Here is a 22,002-nt window from a genome sequence, read left to right as displayed (position 1 = left end):
ACATGGGTGCTGTGGCCTGTAGCGTGGGAATCAGTGGTTGTTTTTGTGGCTATCGCCGTTTGCAGGCAACCTATGTTACACAATGGAAATGCTGCAGGTCATAATTTGACAAGCATATGGGTGCAGGTGTACAGCCCTGAACACAGACAGTGAGCATTCAGGGCCACTTCCCCATGCCTTCACACCTGTCAGATGACAACCTGTGTTCATACAGCTGCTGTTTCCCCATAGTGTAACAGGTGGCTCCAGCCACATGAACAACCCCCTCATTCATGCTGTACAGGACAGAGGACCTGTGTGAATGGGACATTTTTTACTTTTTTTTTCCTCAGCTCATTCATTTCAATGAGCTGACTAATGTGTGGGAACATGCAAAAATACTGCAGGCATGTTATTGTAAAAGTGTGTTGCACCTAACCGCACAGTAGTGTGGTGCCATGCGTTTTTGTGGCTGTGAATGCATCTGTGTTTACTAGACATGTGGAGGTGCAATTAAGTTTTCATCATGGTACCTGCGCACATCTGCAGAGGGTATTGCATTTCTTTGCTGTGCTGGACAATGCGTGCTCTTGCACGCGTTTCTGCACCACAAATGGTGTGAACAGATATAAGTGTGAAAATGTTTAACATCTGAAAATAGAATGTATGACATTCATTAGTAAATGCATCAGTTGTCTCATCATGTTGGAGAAACAGCAAAAAAACAATTCTAATCTCGGTGTACTAATTATGTTACATTCTAAGTATTCTCTTTTGCCAACAGGAAACCGCCAATGGTACAAAGCCCGCGCTTCTGCGCCATCTAGCGAACATATCCGGTATTGCACCTAAAAATGTGCCAGACGCGATTCCACATTTACTAATAGTAAAGTAGACGTTCATCAATGAGATTGCTAAACGCCACTCAGAGGACTGACAGGTCCTCATTGATTTAACTGAGTCTGCCTGAATGGTCAGAGTCTGCTGGTAGACTCACGTCTTAGTAAATCAGGGCCAATGTGTCCACAATCACCATGGAAATGATCAGATCAATGAAACGTTTGTCATAGACAGACCATCATGTGCCGATCATATACACAGACATTTGTATCACGGGAAACATACAAGAAGAAACATGTATGGAGAAAGACACGGGAAAGTCCCAATATGTGCATTCACCAATCACTCCTTCATTCCCGGTATACACACAATTCCATTGCTTCCATGTGTACACCATCAGTCACTCTTCTAGAATTGGGACATTTTATTACCACCCACCTCTTCAGTGATCCCCCACCATGCAAGTATTGTCCTCACCTTCAACTGTGGGCCTAATGAGTGCTTGGAACATTTGTCCACAAAGTAATCATAATCAACTTCCAAGTGTTTGTGAAATCTCCCACCACAAACTGTACTCAGCCAATCACAGGGCAGGACTCCATTTTTCTTTTTCTCCTGCCATCATTGGCCGACCCGGTCCCACACTTCATCCATGTTTTTGGGGGCCTCTGATCTCCTTAGGAACTGTTTCTTCCATGATGAAGATCAGCCATGGAGTATATCTGAGGTGTATATCAGGGTGTGCTTCTTCCCCACATGAGAGCTGGGATGTCCAGCAACATTCATCTAGAAGACATTTCCCACACTCAAGGCACTAATACGCCTCCAGGGTTGTGTGGGACCCCTGATGTACAGGAAGACAGGACTTCAGTGAGGAACATTTCCCTCATTAAGAAGTAGAAATCAGCTTCTCCCTGTGTGAGATCTCTGATGTTTGTAAAGCTAGGAGTTCTGTGAAAAACAGTTCCCGCACTCAGGACAGGAATACGGCTTCTCCCCCCGTATGAGATCTCTGATGTTTGTAAAGATTGGACTTGTCTAAAAAACATTTCCCGCACTCAAAACAGGAATATGGCTTCTCACCCGTGTGAGACCTTTCATGTGTGACAAGATCTGTTTTTGTGCAAAACATTTCCCTCACTCAGGACAGGAATATTGCTTCTCCCCCATGTGAGATCTTTGATGCTTGGAAAGATGGCACTTCACAGAAAAACATTTCCCACACTCAGGACAGGAATATGGCTTCTCCCCTGTGTGCATTCTCTGATGTGGATAAAGTTGGTACTTCTGTGCAAAACGTTTCCCGCACTCAGGACAGGAATACGGCTTCTCCCCCGTGTGAGATCTCTGATGCCTGGAAAGATGGAACTTCCATGAAAAACATTTCCCACACTCAGGACAGGAATACGGCTTCTCCCCCGTGTGCATTCTCTGATGTGTGTAAAGTTGGTACTTCTGTGCAAAATGTTTCCCGCACTCAGGACAGGAATATGGCTTCTCCCCCGTGTGAGATATCTGATGTTTGTAAAGATTGGACTTCTCTGCAAAACGTTTCCCGCACTCAGGACAGGAATATGGCTTCTCCCCCGTGTGAGATTTCTGATGTTTGTAGAGACTGGACGTCTGTGAAAAACATTTTGCGCACTCAGAACAGGAATACGGTTTCTCCCCTGTGTGCGATCTCTGATGTGTGTCAAGATGTGACTTATGTGAAAAACATTTCCCGCACTCAGGACAGGAATAGAACTTCTCTCCTGTGTGAGATCTCTGATGTTTGTAAAGACTGGACTTCTGTGAAAAACATTTCCCGCACTCAGGGCAGGAATATGGCTTATCCCCCGTGTGAGTTCTCTGATGCGTGTCAAGATGTGACTTATGAGAAAAACATTTCCCGCACTCAGGGCAGGAATACGGCTTCTCCCCCGTGTGAGATCTCTGATGGTTGTAAAGACTGCACTTCACTGAAAAACATTTTCCACACTCAGGACAGGAATACGGCTTCTCCCCCGTGTGAGATCTCTGATGTATGTCAAGATGGCACTTATGTGAAAAACATTTCCCACACTCTGGACAGGAATACGGCTTCTCCCCCGTGTGACATCTTTTATGCCTATTAAGTTGGGATTTATAATGGAAACCTTTCCCGCACTCAGTACAGGAGAACCTCTTCCCTGTTGGAAGGTCGGCCTGGTCCCGCACAGTCTGAGGTTCCTCAGGATACGAGGAATCCGATGGTCCATCTACACTGGGTGGTGCCGTATGGACATTGGAGGGAGCCGGGTTTTCTCCTGGACTATACTGTGTGATGTCCTCATCTTCTACTTTCCAGTCTGGAGACAAAGTGAGACAATCCTCGGAGGTTTTCCTCATCTCCCGGCCATGGACTAAAATACAAAGACAAAGAGGATTACTAGACAGGAGCTGATTGGTTCCCCCAAACCAGGACTCCGCCCACATCAGGCAGCTTGGTCTCTGAGGAGCTTACAATTCCACCCTCAAGGGAACTAGGAAATGGCTCCTCTGATCTCCTACCAGGTCATTTCTTTATTCATGGACCTTAGTCAGAGAGTGAGGAAACAACCAGAACTGTCTTTTATAGAAGGGACAGTGATGAGGGGATTATAGGACGAGGGTCCCCACCCCCTCTATCACTCATCGCCATCTTCCCCACACAAGAAGTACTGCACTTCCTTATTTAGTCCATGATTTAGTCATGATGAACAGTGGGGCTGAGCCACACCAGAGGTCAGAGAGTGAGGATGGGGGGAGAACAACCAAGATGAAGACTGGACTGATCCTGAAGACCACCATCATTGGGGTATTGACTCCTCCCTCATTATCACTTTCTGTTTAAGGGTCCAAAGTTGGAGGATGTTATCACATTATTATCACCATGTAAAAGTCTGTGCTCCAATCACATCATCCGATATAAAATGTCCAGCTGGGAGGAAATGGGTGTAAAAGAAGTAACGCCTATGTAATGTACAACTTATTATATAGGATACAAATGTTAGGACTATACAGTATCAGAAGGATGTAATGTACAACATAGAGTATATAGTGCAGGGGTCAGGAGTATGTAATGTACAACATGGAGTATATAGTGCAGGGGTCAGGAGTATGTAATGTACAACATAGAGTATATAGTGCAGGGGTCAGGACTATGTAATGTACAACATAGAGTATATAGTGCAGGGGTCAGGAGTATGTAATGTACAACATAGAGTATATAGTGAAGGGGTCAGGACTGTGTAATGTACAATATAAATGATACAGTGTAAGGGTCAGGACTGATAATATTGGTATTCAGTAATCAGTGGAAGATTAAATGTCTACATGAGACAAGTTGCAGAGATCCCACACCGCTGCCTCCCATCTCCTGAGACTGCACTCAGTGACTTGGGTCTGAGACACTACAGACATATCCCTCCACCCGGCACAGCCAGCAGACCACAGAGCAAGGAACCCTGGGAGAAATGTTCTGTCAGAGATCTTACTAGACCCGGGCATGGGGCAGAAGAAAGAAATCACTTGTCCAAGGTGCTTAGGTATCTTAACACTTGTGAAAATGAACATTTTTCTGCCAGCTGAACCCCAGAACCTCCATAAATCCAGTCTAGAGACATAAATTGTGTCTGCAGCACAGAGAAGGAAGATTATCCGAGAGAAATCCAGGAATACAGGACGGGGAACACAGCTCAGGAAAGTGACCAGGGGATTACAGGCTGATATCACCCAGTCCCCGCCCTACTCTGGACCAATCAGTGAGCAGTATGGGTGGAGGAATGGATTTAGTGTTCATGACCCACCTGTGCTGATCTCTGTAGGAGTGTCCTCCTCTATAAATGTCCCCGTTATTCCATCCTCCTCCATAGACTGCTGATCATCCCTCACATACGCCTCTTCTTCTTCTGCTTTCACCTCAAATTCTATATCGATTGGATCTCCACTCTAAATCAAGGAAATGAGAGAAAATATCATCTGTAAAATGTAAGATTTATGATTGTGACATCACACACAAAATCCACACATTGTCTTCATGAGTTCATGTTCTAGATCCTCCAGCCCACCAACCTTGCAATGGTGAGGGATGGTGTGACCTTCCTGTGTGGAATCCCAGGAATACAGAGGACGGGGACATCTCTCTGGGGGGTTCCTGGTATTAGGTGGCTCCATCATATCCTTGTGTCCTTCTGAAAACTCCTCCATCACTCCATACTCCTCATCCTCCTCTTTATACTCTTCTTTAACATCAATATTATCATCCCTGAGGATTCCACTCTGAAAGATATAATAAAACATTCATTGTAACAAACATGCTGTGTATAAATCACAACTACCAATAATTGTCATCATCTACCTGATGATGGTGAGGGATGGTGTGACCTTCCTGTGTGGAATCCCGGGAATACAGAGGACGGGGACATCTCTCTGGTGGGTTCCTGTAGCTGGATGACTCCACCATGGTGTCCTGGTACAGATCTTTGTGTTTCTTTAGAAGCTCTGACTCCTCCATCCCCCCATCCTCATCCTCCTCCTCTTTTATCTCTTCTTTAACCTCAACTTTAGGATCTCTCAGGTTTCCACTCTGAATATATAATAAAAATGCCATCAATGGTAACAATGCAGATAATGTACAGATCCTAATGATACTATCAGTGATTGTTCCTCATCTACCTGATGATGGTGAGGGATGGTGTGACCTTCCTGTGTGGAATCCCGGGAATACAGAGGACGGGGACATCTCTCTGGTGGGTTCCCATGACTGGATCCATCTGTAGGAAACACACACACTGACTGAATCCATTGTTTCTATGTGTTTATCAGATGATGGGGGATCTAGGTGGATCCTCCGTACTGCTCTCTCCTTTACAATAAAGTCTCCTCTTACCCGGTGATGTGAGGGGCGGCTGATTGTCCATCATGACGTCCTTGTAGAGATCCTTGTGTCCTTCTAAATACTCCCACTCCTCCATGGAGAAATAGACAGTGACACCCTGACACCTTATAGGAACCTGACACACACAATGATACAGTCACCATCCAGACACATCCCTTGTCTGTTACTGGAGAATGTCCCAGAATTCCCGGCACCGCTCACCTCTCCTGTCAGCAGCTCAGTGATCTCTCTGGTGACTTCTAGAATCTTCTTCTTCTTTCTCTCTTCTATCAGGGAGGGAGGTGGAGGCAATGTGATGTCATATGATCTCCAGACTTCACAGGAGGAAAACTCTACATCTGAACACAAATAGTCACATCAAATGATATTCCCAGAATCCTCCTCACCTCTCCATTCAGGTCTCCATTTTATTAAAGCCCCACTTTAGGCTGAGGTATGATTCCCCCCCACAGGACCCCCACACTACGCAGGGTATAGGCATGTTGCAGCATTCTGATGTCATAACATACAACGCAGGACCAACAGTCCCACTTTACATGTGAGGATACCAAGGGACCCCACATCCTAAGAGCATCAGAAAAATGTCAGATGGAGGGACATTGGGGGGAGGAGCTGTGAGGTCGGTGTGATGTCATAGGATTCTCTGACTCTGGATGGAGGGACATTGGGAGGAGGAGCTGTAAGGTCAGTGTGATGTCATAGGATTCTCTGACTCTGGATGGAGGACATTGGGAGGAGGAGCTGTGAGGTCAGTGTGATGTCATAGATTTCTCCATTCCCCGCCACTTATAAAAGTGATATAATCCATTAGTATAGACCAGTGGTCGGCAAGCCGCGGCTCGCGAGCCACATGCGGCTCTTTACAAACTGAAATGCGGCTCTCCTGTGTGCCGGGCGCCCGCTCCCCTCCCTCCTCTCGGGCGGGCGGGCGGGCGGCCGCCCGCCCCCCCCCCCTCCTCTCCTCCTCTCCCCTCCTCTCGGATGGCCGCCCCCCTCCCTCCTCTCGGGCGTCAGGACTCTGCAGCTATCAGGATGTAGGCGGGGCAGCCAGGATGTAGGCGGGGCAGCGTGACGAACTCTTCTCCTCTCACAGTCCGCCCTGAAGACCAGAACGGCGCGGGAATACGAGAGGAACGCGCGGAGCAAAGGTAAGTGAATTGACACGGGGGGGGACTTACTATATGGGGAATGAATTACTATATGGGGGACTTACTATATGGGGGATGAATTACTATATGGAGGACTTACTATATGGGGAATGAATTACTATATGGAGGACTTACTATATGGGGGATGAATTACTATATGGGGGACTTACTATATGGGGGATGAATTACTATATGGGGGACTTACTATATGGGGAATGAATTACTATATGGGGGACTTACTATATGGGGGATGAATTACTATATGGGGGACTTACTATATGGGGAATGAATTACTATATGGGGGACTTACTATATGGGGGACTTACTATATGGGGGACGAATTACTATATGGGGGACTTACTATATGGGGGATGAATTACTATATGGGGGACTTACTATATGGGGAATGAATTACTATATGGGGGACTTACTATATGGGGGATGAATTACTATATGGGGAATGAATTACTATGGGGGACTTACTATATGGGGGATGAATTACTATATGGGGGATGAATTACTATATGGGGGATGAATTACTATGGGGGGGATGAATTACTATGGGGGGGATGAATTACTATATGGGGGATGAATTACTATGGGGGATGAATTACTATATGGGGGATGAATTACTATATGGGGGATGAATTACTATATGGGGGATTAATTACTATATGGGAGATGTATTTTCAGTTTTAAAAATGTGGCTCTCAAAATAAATTTCAATCATGGTTTTGGCGAGATTTGGCTCAGTTGAAAAAAAAGGTTGCCCACCACTGGTATAGACTGATGAGGTGAGAAGGTGACACCTCTCCACAATGAGGAGAATGTTCCGGCCCCGGAAGTGGGGGAATGTTCTGCCCCTGAAGGGGTTAATCTGGGTTCCCACACTATATATGTGTGTATCATCATCTGCTGGAGATAAAAGACGTCACAGTGACTATGGAGGAAGAGGACGGACATGACTATGGAGGAAGAGGACGGACATGACTATGGAGGAAGAGGACGGACATGATGGGGGGTTACTGGGTGTAAATAGGAAATAACATCTTATTACCTCCTCTGCTGCCACTTCCAGCAACGTCTCCTCTCTGCTTCCTCCCAACTCAGCTCTCACCCGGAACGTCCTGTCTGTGCCTGACATCACTTCCTGTCTGTACCTGACATCACTTCCTGTCTGTCTTCCATAGAGACTTCCTGTCTGGGTAGAAGTGAGATCCCCACCTTGTGGAGCGCAGAGGAACTGCAGCCCGAGAAGCGTCTGGTAGTGTGACCCCGGCCTTGTGCTGGGTGTGTATGGACTGTAGATCCTTGTGTAGGGAGGAAATGACTCCTATCTGTGACTGCTGTAACCTGCTGACTGGCATCTCCTGTGAAATCTGACACTTGCACTGGATACACACAAGGCAGTCAGGGATTTCAGCCCCTCCCTTCTCCTCTCAGACTGTAATACAGAGAGAGCCAATCAGAAGAGGTATTAAAGGAGCCAATGACAGGGACTTTCTCAAGCAGGAGGTGCAGCTGCAAAGCATTGTGGGATATGCAGTCTTGAACAGAAATGGCCTGATAGGCTGATATGAGGGATGGAACTACAGAGACCAGCATGCTTAGTGAGAGCAGAGTGAAGGACTTCATCTTGTTTTTCCTGAGGGGAGGCAGTCTGCATGTGGCAGGAGACAGTCTGGACCTGGCAGAGAAGTGCTCAGGGTCAGTTCACTCCATGTTTAGGTATCTGCATCAGTCAGGGAACATCCAACCTGAGAGATGTGGCCTACAGTACAGTGCCTACACCGACAGTGTGAAGGGCTCATCGTGAGGTGACCACAGGAGCCGGTCATTTCCAGGACCATGGTTTGGGCCTTAGTCCCAGGATCTGGTGAGAGGGATTTTGCCCCCTGGCAGATGACAGGAACACGGCACACAGAGACATGACACTTCTCCCATACTCACCAGGCACTGGGTTGTGTAGATGGTCCTGCTATACAGACACAGTGTTTGCTTTGCTATACAAATCCTGCCACGGGATTACAATGATACTTTACCATAGGAGTGTAAGTGCACCAATGAAAGTGTCTCGCTGAAGACCCCAACATTCATCCTGTTACCAAGAGACTGAAGTTACTGGTGCCATACGGGCACGCGCATGCGTATTCAGGCCTCTAGATTGCATGGTGTGGGAGGGAATAGCTCTACCTTGGAAAGTAGCTATGAAGCATCAGTTGGGCGCAGTGTTTGCCTATTGGGCTTGTGGTGTCGGGGGTTAGAAGGGAGAAGTCTGACACCACAGAGAGTCATCCTTCTGCTCTCCTCCTGCTTGGACATCATAGAGCTGAGTTTAGTTTAGACCCACTTTGAGGGCGCCATGTAAGTGTTTCCTCTCCTCTTGGGGTTATTCACGGTTGGAATCCCCTGAAAGCAGCCTGAGTGTAAAAGTGAGTTATATTGCTTCCGGTCTCAGGATTTGCTGTTCTCTGGATTCACCGAACGTATACCTGTTGTTCATGTTTATTACTTCCCATAGAGGTCTTACAGTAAAGCTGATCTCTGTGTTTATTATACCGTGTGTGCTTTTCATTGGTCCTTGTACTTCACTATTGTCAGGGGTGCCAGTTGGGGCTGAGACAGTTCTTGGGGTTGGGAGGCAGAGTGGTGGAGTGAACAAACTTACCCCCTTTGGGGGGATCACTACACTTATAGAGGGGTCACCTCCACTCCCACCAAGGGGGGCAGAGATATATGACTGCCTAGTCCAGCCTTTCTCAGCCAGGGGTCCTCCAACGGGTTCTTGGGGTAAAGCTGCATATTTAGAGACTGACAAGCACTAGGCTTGCTCACCCTGATAGGACAAGAAATGGCCGCTGCCCCAGTCTATAACTGGCCTTCACAGCAAGGAGCACTTGAACGGGCAACGCATGTCACACAACAAAAGAGAAAAGTTCCCGGCTCAACTTGCCAGCCATCCTGCAAACAAACCGAATTACCCCGTCTAACAGTATGCGTTAAAAACGGGTTTAGTTAGCACACATTTGCAATCACATTGTAAGCTACAGAGCCACGTCACCGCACCCCAATATTCTGTAGTCCTAACTCTACAAACTAATTGAACCCCCCTAGTAGAGGCACATGTGTTTAATGGCTAGACCAAGGGCAGGTGGACCTGTGGGAGCCCACCCCTCTTTAACCACTCCAAGTTCAGACACTTTCCCCCCTTCCTGCCCAGGCCAATTTTCAGCTTTCAGCGCTGTCACACTTTGAATGACCATTGCGCAATCATGCAACACTGTACCCATATGATTTTTTTAGCATTTTTTGAGACAGATAAAACTTTATTTTGGTGGTATTTTTATTTTTTTGCTTTATAAATGCAAAAGTCCAAAAATTTTGAAAAAAAGTTTATTTCTTACAAAATTTTGCAAATAAATATTTCATCATACATCTTGGCCAAAATGTATTCCGTTATCTTTTTAGTAAAACAAAAAATAACCCAAATTAGTTTATAACCAAAAATTATAATTTTTAAAAAATATTTTAACATTTTTATTTTATTTTTTTATATTATTATTATTATTTTTTTTAACATACTGTCACCATGGTGACACTGTACTACCTGTGGGGGGTGATGAAGATTTTTTAAATTATTTTTTACACCGATTGCTTTTACACCCATAAAGAGGAATAATTTCGCCTTCTCTCTGGCTGCATTCTTGCAGCCATTGAGAAATACTGTGTGAGATGTGATTGGTCACAGCTTGTCACATGGTACAAGGCTGTTGTGAATAGCCCTGTACCATGTGACCTCTGTGATCATTTACAGATTTCACACGTAGTAAGCAATGATGTCAGAAGTGACATGTGATCACTGATTGGCCAATCAGTGATCACATGATCATGACCTCGCACAGAGGTCCCGTACAATGAACGGTGTTCCACTGTGTCTGGTGGACACAGCGGGCACCGGATTGTGGTGCTGCATGCTCCCAGGGAGCGCACACAAGCAGGGGGCGGGGAGGCCATTTATAAATGGCCACCCACCCCTGCACTGCCACCTTCCTGCCGTTTATATACACAGTGTGTCTCCTCCCCAACAATTCAACAGAACAAAAAATGTCCACTGCCCCAGTACCCTGATAGTCAGGAATCGTGTTTGTGTAGTTAGTGCCGGGACACGGCTAGGATTTTGGTTTTGAGGGTTTTGCCGTTACTTTGTGGAACATTGTACAGCACCTGTAATCAGCACCAATAAACACTGCACTGTTTGTCACTACATCACTGGACTGGTATCTGTCCCTGAAAGTGTGCCCATCCCAGGGAGCTTTGTACCCGCTACCCATCCCCAGTTCACGATTCAGAAACATTGAACTGCAATTTCCACTGATCTGACCAGTCTTCCAGCAACACCAAATCCTGTTCCATGTTACAGGTACCTCCAAGTTCTATATGTAGTCTCGGGGGTCCCTGTGGAAGTCCATGTGTGGACATTTCTACCTATGATAAATGACAGGCTAAACCCACCTGGAGACTTTCTCCACACCTTGATTGTGCTGAGTTCTTGGAGAACGTCTACACAGTGTTTCCAGATTGGCTTTATCACCCCAACGAGCTCGCTCCAGTTCATGGATGTCATCATTATGTTTGGAGGATCTCACCAGTCAGGAGCCTTTCCTGTCATCCTACATGTTCCCTTCTGAGGATTGTTCTATCCTTCCAAACAAATGTATGAAATCATGGATGAGTCCTCCTTCTATGTGATCTAGAAGATCTTCAATCACAATGTCTTTATGGATGAAGTGGATGGCCCAGTTTATATATTATTTATTGCTTTACAGCTTTATTCCCTCCAGGATTCATTCTTTATTTATAGAACCATTCAAGGAAGTGTTCTTACTGTGAGAGATCTCCACCACCATTCCTCTGTGACCATTACATCCTTGTCATTTATGTCCAACATCTTCATTATCAGTGGATTGATAGATATTTTTATACTTTAGGATGTATTTTTGCATTTTCTTCAACAAAAGGATCAGTTTTGGTGGTATCTGTTTTATTAACTATACATTTGTATTTTGTGTTCTGTGTTTTTAAGACTTTTCTATATGTAATAAAATATCTTTATTAAACATAAGAGCTATTTATTATTATTATTTATTATTTTTGAACTTCCCTGGTAGCCCTGTAAGGTAGATATTTTTATGTTTCTGCAGTTCTTCTGAAATCCACAAGGTGGTGATCTCACTTATACCTAAATAGAAGGTCTCTATGGAATACAGAAAGGAAATGATGTCAGGTACAAACAGGAAGTGATGTTGGGTAAAGACAGGAAGTCATCTGGAATAAAGACAGGAAGTTCCATATGGTAGAAACCAGCAAGGAGACGTTGGTGAAAGGGGCAACAGAGGAGGTAATAAGCTGTTATTTCCTATTTACACCCAGTAACCCCCCGTCATGTCTGTCCTCTTCCTCCATAGTCATGTCCGTCCTCTTCCTCCATAGTCACGTCCGTCCTCTTCCTCCACAGCCACATCCGTCCTCTTCCTCCATAGTCACTGTGACGTCTTTTATCTCCAGCAGATGATGATACACACATATATAGTGTGGGAACCCAGATGAACCCCTTCAGGGGCAGAACATTCCCCCACTTCCGGGGCCGGAACATTCTCCTCATTGTGGAGATAAATTCTAGTAATATGGTCCTCTAAGGGTTCTGATGGATGAAGGGGAGCTGAGGGGTCTCTTTTGGGGTACAGATAATGGAGAACTTTGGGGCCCCTTGGAGGATAGTGGATCCCAAGTTCTCTGAGGGGGTAGAGTAGCTGAAGGACTTTGGATCCTTGATAGGAGATCTCTGAGAGAAGAGGAGGTACAATGGCTCAGGGAGTCGCTGAGTTAGGGAGGGGGGCTGTTGGTCTATGATGGTCCTCCTACCTGAACTTACTTTCAAACCTCCTTACAGAACTCCAGCCATGAAAAGAAGACAACCTTCACCTTCTTACCATCTCACTGGTCAAATAATATTGTCCAAGTGGAATGAAGGTCAGTTCTTCACCCCTTGGTGGGCACTTGTTTCTAAAGGAGGTCTGTATGCTCAGCATAGACTGAACGGTAGTCAGGGGTCAGTGCTGAACATCTTCTGGAGACACTCCAATACCTCCCATGACACAGGCCCTGGCAGTGCCGGTGCTGGAATTCAGAGCCCCAGGAACCCACCACCACTCTGTACAATGTCCTGGGTATTACAGTATATTTGGGAACCAAAGGTCTTCCCCCTGTTGTCCCCCCTCCTACCCACACTGAGCTGCCATTGGAGGGAGGAGAACATAGTCCTCCCCCAAAGCCCTCTCTGCTCCACCAGCAGCATTCTCCTGCTATCCAATCCAATCCCTTCTCTTCCTGCAGAGAGTGACAGTGACGTCACTCCTGTCAGGCAGCAGGCTGCCGGAGATTGGAGCCTTGCAGCCGGATATCGGGCAATTATCCTGATTATCCAGCAACTCCAATCAAAAGTCATCAAGTTCATGATGACCCGACATTGACTTCACAGCACTGCCTCAGAGCAAACAAGTCATAGGAAGGATCATATTTATCATTCCCCCTTACATCAGTGTCCAGCGGAGTCCCCCCCCCTTACGTCAGTGTCCAGCGGAGTCCCCCCCTTACGTCAGTGTCCAGCGGAGTCCCCCCCTTACGTCAGTGTCCAGCGGAGTCCCCCCCTTACGTCAGTGTCCAGCGGAGTCCCCCCCTTACGTCAGTGTCGAGCGGAGTCCCCCCCCCTTACGTCAGTGTCGAGCGGAGTCCCCCCCCCCTTACGTCAGTGTCGAGCGGAGTCCCCCCCCCTTACGTCAGTGTCGAGCGGAGTCCCCCCCCCTTACGTCAGTGTCGAGCGGAGTCCCCCCCCTTACGTCAGTGTCGAGCGGAGTCCCCCCCCTTACGTCAGTGTCGAGCGGAGTCCCCCCCCCTTACGTCAGTGTCGAGCGGAGTCCCCCCCCCTTACGTCAGTGTCGAGCGGAGTCCCCCCCCCTTACGTCAGTGTCGAGCGGAGTCCCCCCCCCTTACGTCAGTGTCGAGCGGAGTCCCCCCCCCTTACGTCAGTGTCGAGCGGAGTCCCCCCCCCTTACGTCAGTGTCGAGCGGAGTCCCCCCCCCTTACGTCAGTGTCGAGCGGAGTCCCCCCCCCTTACGTCAGTGTCGAGCGGAGTCCCCCCCCCTTACGTCAGTGTCGAGCGGAGTCCCCCCCCCTTACGTCAGTGTCGAGCGGAGTCCCCCCCCCTTACGTCAGTGTCGAGCGGAGTCCCCCCCCCTTACGTCAGTGTCGAGCGGAGTCCCCCCCCCTTACGTCAGTGTCGAGCGGAGTCCCCCCCCTTACGTCAGTGTCGAGCGGAGTCCCCCCCCCTTACGTCAGTGTCGAGCGGAGTCCCCCCCCCTTACGTCAGTGTCGAGCGGAGTCCCCCCCCCTTACGTCAGTGTCGAGCGGAGTCCCCCCCCCTTACGTCAGTGTCGAGCGGAGTCCCCCCCCCTTACGTCAGTGTCGAGCGGAGTCCCCCCCCCTTACGTCAGTGTCGAGCGGAGTCCCCCCCCCTTACGTCAGTGTCGAGCGGAGTCCCCCCCCCTTACGTCAGTGTCGAGCGGAGTCCCCCCCCCTTACGTCAGTGTCGAGCGGAGTCCCCCCCCCTTACGTCAGTGTCGAGCGGAGTCCCCCCCCCTTACGTCAGTGTCGAGCGGAGTCCCCCCCCCTTACGTCAGTGTCGAGCGGAGTCCCCCCCCCTTACGTCAGTGTCGAGCGGAGTCCCCCCCCCTTACGTCAGTGTCGAGCGGAGTCCCCCCCCCTTACGTCAGTGTCGAGCGGAGTCCCCCCCCCTTACGTCAGTGTCGAGCGGAGTCCCCCCCCCTTACGTCAGTGTCGAGCGGAGTCCCCCCCCCTTACGTCAGTGTCGAGCGGAGTCCCCCCCCCTTACGTCAGTGTCGAGCGGAGTCCCCCCCCCTTACGTCAGTGTCGAGCGGAGTCCCCCCCCCTTACGTCAGTGTCGAGCGGAGTCCCCCCCCCTTACGTCAGTGTCGAGCGGAGTCCCCCCCCCTTACGTCAGTGTCGAGCGGAGTCCCCCCCCCTTACGTCAGTGTCGAGCGGAGTCCCCCCCCCTTACGTCAGTGTCGAGCGGAGTCCCCCCCCCTTACGTCAGTGTCGAGCGGAGTCCCCCCCCCTTACGTCAGTGTCGAGCGGAGTCCCCCCCCCTTACGTCAGTGTCGAGCGGAGTCCCCCCCCCTTACGTCAGTGTCGAGCGGAGTCCCCCCCCCTTACGTCAGTGTCGAGCGGAGTCCCCCCCCCTTACGTCAGTGTCGAGCGGAGTCCCCCCCCCTTACGTCAGTGTCGAGCGGAGTCCCCCCCCCTTACGTCAGTGTCGAGCGGAGTCCCCCCCCCTTACGTCAGTGTCGAGCGGAGTCCCCCCCCCTTACGTCAGTGTCGAGCGGAGTCCCCCCCCCTTACGTCAGTGTCGAGCGGAGTCCCCCCCCCTTACGTCAGTGTCGAGCGGAGTCCCCCCCCCTTACGTCAGTGTCGAGCGGAGTCCCCCCCCCTTACGTCAGTGTCGAGCGGAGTCCCCCCCCCTTACGTCAGTGTCGAGCGGAGTCCCCCCCCCTTACGTCAGTGTCGAGCGGAGTCCCCCCCCCTTACGTCAGTGTCGAGCGGAGTCCCCCCCCCTTACGTCAGTGTCGAGCGGAGTCCCCCCCCCTTACGTCAGTGTCGAGCGGAGTCCCCCCCCCTTACGTCAGTGTCGAGCGGAGTCCCCCCCCCTTACGTCAGTGTCGAGCGGAGTCCCCCCCCCTTACGTCAGTGTCGAGCGGAGTCCCCCCCCCTTACGTCAGTGTCGAGCGGAGTCCCCCCCCCTTACGTCAGTGTCGAGCGGAGTCCCCCCCCCTTACGTCAGTGTCGAGCGGAGTCCCCCCCCCTTACGTCAGTGTCGAGCGGAGTCCCCCCCCCTTACGTCAGTGTCGAGCGGAGTCCCCCCCCCTTACGTCAGTGTCGAGCGGAGTCCCCCCCCCTTACGTCAGTGTCGAGCGGAGTCCCCCCCCCTTACGTCAGTGTCGAGCGGAGTCCCCCCCCCTTACGTCAGTGTCGAGCGGAGTCCCCCCCCCTTACGTCAGTGTCGAGCGGAGTCCCCCCCCCTTACGTCAGTGTCGAGCGGAGTCCCCCCCCCCTTACGTCAGTGTCGAGCGGAGTCCCCCCCCCCTTACGTCAGTGTCGAGCGGAGTCCCCCCCCCTTACGTCAGTGTCGAGCGGAGTCCCCCCCCCTTACGTCAGTGTCGAGCGGAGTCCCCCCCCCTTACGTCAGTGTCGAGCGGAGTCCCCCCCCCTTACGTCAGTGTCGAGCGGAGTCCCCCCCCCTTACGTCAGTGTCGAGCGGAGTCCCCCCCCCTTACGTCAGTGTCGAGCGGAGTCCCCCCCCCTTACGTCAGTGTCGAGCGGAGTCCCCCCCCCTTACGTCAGTGTCGAGCGGAGTCCCCCCCCCCTTACGTCAGTGTCGAGCGGAGTCCCCCCCCCTTACGTCAGTGTCGAGCGGAGTCCCCCCCCCCTTACGTCAGAGCTCAGCGGAGTCCCTCCTCCCATACGTCAGAGCTCAGCGGAGTCCCCCCCCCCCCTTACGTCAGAGCTCAGCAGAGTCCCCCCCTTAGGTCAGAGCTCAGCTGCCAACTGGACATGGAATAGGGAAGTATGAAGCTCCTGGAAGAACAGGGAGGGGGGAGGTAGATAAGGAGAGAAGGGAAGGAGGTGGGGAAAGCTCCATGGTAGAGCAGAGATCGCTCACCCCCAGGCTGCTCTCTGCAGACTCAGACATCCCCAATTCTACAACCGGATGGATCTTCAAATTTCCCCCCCACGGGGCAGTCACAGAGCAGAGGGGCGGGAAGAGGCGGAGCAAAACAGAATCTCTCTCCTCCCCCGTCTATGCGGGGAGGGAGGGGGGAAGTGTGCTGTCTGAACAAGTGTCACAGACACTGAGCGTGCCCAGCTGCAGCCCGCCCCCCCCGGAGTCTACCAATCACTTTCTTCAGTAAGCCCTGCTGCTTGCCTGCAACAGGGATAAATGTAAGAAAACAACCAGCACGGCACCCGGAACTACATGTCCGGAGAGTCAGGAGATAGGATTTTTTTGATTGAAAAATATACTTTATTACAGAAGTATAAAAAAACACGATATTCGTAATCGGGGTACATCTCACCCTGTACTGCGACGCAGCGCACCACATTGCAATATAGTTCCAGGCATACAATAAATACATTCAATAAATACATTCACTCAGCGGTATGATGCCTGACGTGATGTGCGTGGCGAATGAATCCCCAGACCAACACGTCATGCATAACGCCGCTTACCCCGAGACCATAGCATGCTTAGAAAACATTTCCTACAATTACAAATCATGCAAGATACGATTGTTACAATTTACAATAAGCATTGGGTGTGTGGGGGGGGGGCGGGGAGGGGGAAAAGGGGACACAGGCCCAAAGCTTTATTGAAAGGACAAAGACACACAAGGGGGAGTAGGGGGAAGGGGAGATCTTCAGACGTCCTCTTCCTCAAAGTCCATCAAGGTATAGTCTCTGAGCAGACTGAGGATCAGTTTGCGGCAGCCCTCAATGGACATCCTCTCCCGCTGGTGGATGAGGCACTTCCTGGCCACCATAAAGCGTCCTTAAAACAACACAGCACCCTCCAGGCGCTGTCAATGTGTTCCAGAGTAAAATTCCACAGAAAAGTCCGTTCAACACCCCAAAGTGTGTGATGGTTCTCTGTGGCACAAAGTCCTTGAGTTCGGGTTCCAGGGCCCTCAACAGGTCCTGAGCAAAAGAGCACTCCCAGAAAACGTGCTGAGCCGTTTCCTCATGGATGATGCAGAAGGGGCAGTGCCTGTATCTGCTCAGGTCCTTGTGCCTGTTGGTGAGGATCTTTGAAGAAACGTTCCTCCAGACCACCTTGCAGGTGTCTGAAGGCAGGCCTGGAACCGACTCCAAAATGTCACTTGCTCTGATGAGCTTGTATATGGTCTTCGGTTTCCACAAGTCAGGCTTGACTCCCTGTAGCCCCAGCTCCTTGATAAACTTGAAGGTATCCAGGTAGTACCAAGGGGTGTCCCAGTTGTAGGGGATGGAACTGTCCCAATTGTCCCATCCGAGGGATCTCCAGAGAGGCAAAAGGAACAAGCGTGACATTGCGTTCCCGCCAGAATCCATAATCCTTTTAGGTAAGGTCCTGCGGATGCAGTTGCAGGCAAAGAACACCCTCAGTTGGGTTGCGATGTCAGGCACGCCCTTACCGCCCTTGAGGGGTTCCTTGAACATGACTGCCCGCTTCACTCTGTCCATCTTGGAGCCCCAGATGAAGTGAAACACCGCCCTGGTGATGGTCTTGCATGTGTTGACACGTGGGGGCCAGGCCTGGGCGAGGTACTGCAACACAGGGAGAATCTCATTGCGGAGTACCAGTGTCTTCCCTTCGATGGTAAGGTCTCTGAGGCTCCAAAGTCCAAACTTTTGTCGCATCTTTGACAGTCTCTCCTCCCAAGACTTCAGGGCTGCGCCCTCAGCACCAAACCAAACTCCCAGGATTTTCATGAAGTCTGTCTTGATGCCAAAGGGCATGGATGCAGAAGAAGGCAGGAACCACTTTCCAAAGAGCATGACCTCCGACTTCCCGCAGTTGACTTTTGCCCCCGAAGCTTGGCCGAAGTCCTGGCAGGTCTGGACGAGCAGGTCGATGGAGCGTTGGTTGGCACAGAACACCGTCACATCGTCCATGTAGAGCGAGCACTTCACTTCCCTTCTGTCTGGTCCCGGCGCGGTGATTCCCCCGATCTCTGGATTCTGCCTGATGCATTCCGCGAAGAGCTCTATACAGCAAACAAAAAGCAGAGGTGAGAGAGGGCAGCCTTGTCTGACCCCGGAGAGGACCGGGAAGGGGTCAGTTTTCCAGCCATTCACCTGCACCGTACTACAAATGTTGTTATACATCAGGTCAACATACACACAAAACATTTCCCCAAGACCAAACCTGCGCAGGGCTCTGCACATAAACCCATGGGAGATGCGGTCAAAGGCCTTTTCCTGATCAAGGCTGACCAGGGCCGCGTGCACACAGCGATCCTTGATGTATTGGACCGTGTCCCGGACGAGCGCTAGGCTGTCCGCAGTCCTGCGGCCAGGAATGCAGCAAGTCTGATCCGTGTGGATGATCTGTCCGATGACGGCCTTCAGTCTGTTGGCCAGAACTTTGGCGAGGATCTTGTAGTCCACGTTCAGGAGAGAGATGGGAGGCCAGTTTTTCAAATCACATCTCTCCCCCTTACGCTTGTACAGGGTCGTGATCATTCCCTCCCTCAACGAAGGAGGCATTCTGCCCTCCACCATCATCTCCTCGTACAGCTCGAGCAGGTCCGGGCCCACGAGGTCCCACAGCGCTACATAGAGCTCTGCTGGGAGACCGTTGCAGCCCGGGGTCCTGCCCCACCTAAAGGATTTAGCGGCAGAGTGCAGCTCCTCCAACGTCAGGGGGCATTGGTAGCCGACAAACCTGCAGGATTAATGGTGTTAGTGATACCTGACAAGAATCTGTCGTCTGTTGTCATGTTCGTTTCTTTGGGGGAATAGAGGTCGGTGTAGTAGTCGCTGACCACTTCCATCACAGCTTCTTTCCCCTTCTGGAGTGTTCCAGTCTTGTCGCGCAGCTCCGACAGGGGTGTGTGTCCTGAGTGGAGTTTCCTGAAAAAGAAAGAGTTACACTTCTCACCTTTCTCTAGATGATCCACACTGGCACTGGATTCTTCCTCAGAGTGCTTTTTCAAGCTCTTCCTGGTGTCCTCCAGGTCCTGCCTAACGTCCCAGCCACAGTGATGAAGGTCCTGCAGGGACTGCAGCTGACGTTGCAGTCTCCTGATTTCCCCCCTCCTGGCACACACTTGCTGGCGTCCCCTGGCCTGAAAGAAGCTGCGCAGCTTAACTTTCACAAACTCCCACCAGTCGCTTACCTTGGGAAAAAGAATCTTCTCCATCTGCCAGGCACCGTAGGCTTCCCTGAGCTCCTCCAGCAGTTCCTCATTTTCCAGCAGGGTGCAATTCAGCTTCCAGGAGCCTGGCCCTGTGGTCAGAGAAAAAGCAGGGGACCATGGAGAACCCACGGTGCCTGACTGTCCTAGAGGTGAGCACGAAGTCGATCCTGGAACGCACAGATCCATTGGGGCGGCTCCACGAGTAGTTCACTGAGCCACGTCCCACGGCATCCTGCAGGGAGACCTCCGCAATCACCTCCCGGAGCAGCTTCGAGGTGGCATCGAGTTTAGCGTACATGCTGGAGCTGCGCCCGTCCTCCTCTATCGGACAGTTAAAATCACCACCGATCACTACTGTTCTCGTTGTGAGGAGTTGCGCCCGCAGGGTCTGGAAAAGCTCCAGCTGCGCGTTCTTCTCTGGGGAGGCGTACACGTTGATGAGCCTAACTGGCTCTCCCGCCCACGAGCCGTCTATGACCAAGAGGTGGCCACAGACGAGCTCATGGACGGAGTCAACAGTGAAACGACCTCCCCTGACAAGAACCGCTACCCCTGCAGACTTGCAATCGCCACCCCCAGACCAGTAGGAGGGACCGTGGGTCCACTGGGAGGACAAATGAGTGTACCTCCTCAGGGGGGGAAGGACGCATTCCTGCATCATGTAGACATCGCTCTGCTGTGAGGAAAGAAAAGTCAGCACCGTCTGCCTCCTAGACGCATCCTTGATGCTCCTCACATTAATGGAAAAGATAGATATCTCAGCCATCATGGGAAGGAGATGAAGGGGTTAGTTGGCAGGGGCTGTACTTACCTCCCCTGGAGAGGGGGGGATCCTCTGCCGTCTCTGCAGCCTGACTAGTGCCCTGGCTCAGTCCTATCTGAGTGAGGACCTCGTTGAGGACCTTATTGAAGTCGGTGGAGAGGTCAGGCTCCGACTGGGTCAGAGCCATCTCTTCTTCCACCTCCTCCTCCTCCAGGGTGTCGAGGTCCTCCCCCACGGGGTCGGGACCAGCGGCATCCTGGAGGACAACAGGCCGTTTGGTGGAGGAGGAGGTGTCCTCCGCCGCCGGGCTGGCCTGCTCCTTCTTCCGGTTCCCCGCTGCAGAGCTGCTGGCGGGGGCAGGAGGGACAAGGGCCGGGAAATCCTCCTGTGAGGACAGGTCAGGGGGGGTGGAACAGGGCCAGGGAGGGGTTGAGCGGGGCCAGGGGGGGGAGGGGCAGGAGGGCCAGGGTCCGGGGGGGCGGCCTCCGACACCGGAGGGGTAGGGAGGGCTGGGGTGGAGGGAGGGGGTGGGGGGTTCCTCTTACCTTGGTCTTTCTGGGGTTTCGGTGGCGATGATCCAGCGGTGCCCTTGCTCAGAGCTCCCGCGTACGTTCTGCTTCTCTGGGGGCAGTCCTTGTAGACGTGCTCCGATCGTCCACAGAGGTTGCAGGCTTTGGACCTCGGACAGTCCTTGGTCTCATGGCCCGCAAACCGGCAGAACCTGCAAGAAAGCTCGTGGCAATCCTTACCCTCGTGCCCATGCTGGCCGCACCTGCGGCAGGTGTGGGGTTGGTCCGGGTAGTGCAGGATTCCTGTGGAGGCTCCCAGAGAGAAGCACGGTTGCAGGTGTTGGAGGTCTCCTGAGGATCAATCTCTCATCAACCTGCAAAACACAGACCACTTACCTATCCAGAAGCCGTTAGCGTCCAGTATCCGGACTGGGTCCTTCAGTACGATGCAGAACCTCTGTAGATAGGTGGCTATATCCTTTCCGGGGACATGAGGGTTCCTCATGGACACCGTAATCCACCTTTCATCCCTTTGAATGGGTGAGTTCGCAACAAAGTTGCGGAAAGGGGAATCGGGCCCAGAGGTCTTCACCATCTCCCAGTATCTTCTGCAGACCTGTAGAGATATAAAAGTAACGTAAAAAATTCCTCTCACGAAGGACTGCACCGACAGGGTCTCTGCCTTGCTGAATCCTTGCTCGAGGATCATCTTCTTGCCGAAGACTTCCGGGGTCATGTCCGGGACTCTGCCTTCCACTTCCTTCAGGCGCAGCACGACAGTCTGCTTCATCCAGGGCTCCAGGGAGGGGAGTCCTTCTGCAGGGCCGGTGCC

At 51.4% G+C, this 22,002-nt stretch overlaps 1 protein-coding gene and 1 pseudogene across 1 annotated transcript; both read right to left on the bottom strand.

Annotated features, from left to right (window-relative positions):
• Positions 1-4,617: 4,617 nt before the first annotated feature.
• Positions 4,618-8,011, bottom strand: LOC149468090 (uncharacterized). Its single transcript, XM_089670662.1, has 3 exons — positions 7,985-8,011; positions 4,894-5,100; positions 4,618-4,770 (listed from the first exon to the last, which is right to left on the bottom strand). Exons 1-3 carry the CDS (start codon positions 8,009-8,011, stop codon positions 4,618-4,620), a joined length of 387 nt encoding a protein of 128 aa, XP_089526788.1.
• A 9,406-nt stretch (positions 8,012-17,417) lies between these two features.
• On the bottom strand, positions 17,418-18,534 carry LOC149468089 (uncharacterized; annotated as a pseudogene).
• Positions 18,535-22,002: the final 3,468 nt, after the last annotated feature.

The sequence above is a fragment of the Staurois parvus genome, unplaced genomic scaffold (assembly GCF_062004578.1).
Source record: "Staurois parvus isolate SC_StPar_1 unplaced genomic scaffold, SC_StPar_1.0 ptg000092l, whole genome shotgun sequence".
Classification (NCBI taxonomy): Eukaryota; Metazoa; Chordata; class Amphibia; order Anura; family Ranidae; genus Staurois; species Staurois parvus.
Note: the sequence above shows the minus strand (reverse complement) of the source record. Positions and strands in the feature narration are given on the sequence as shown.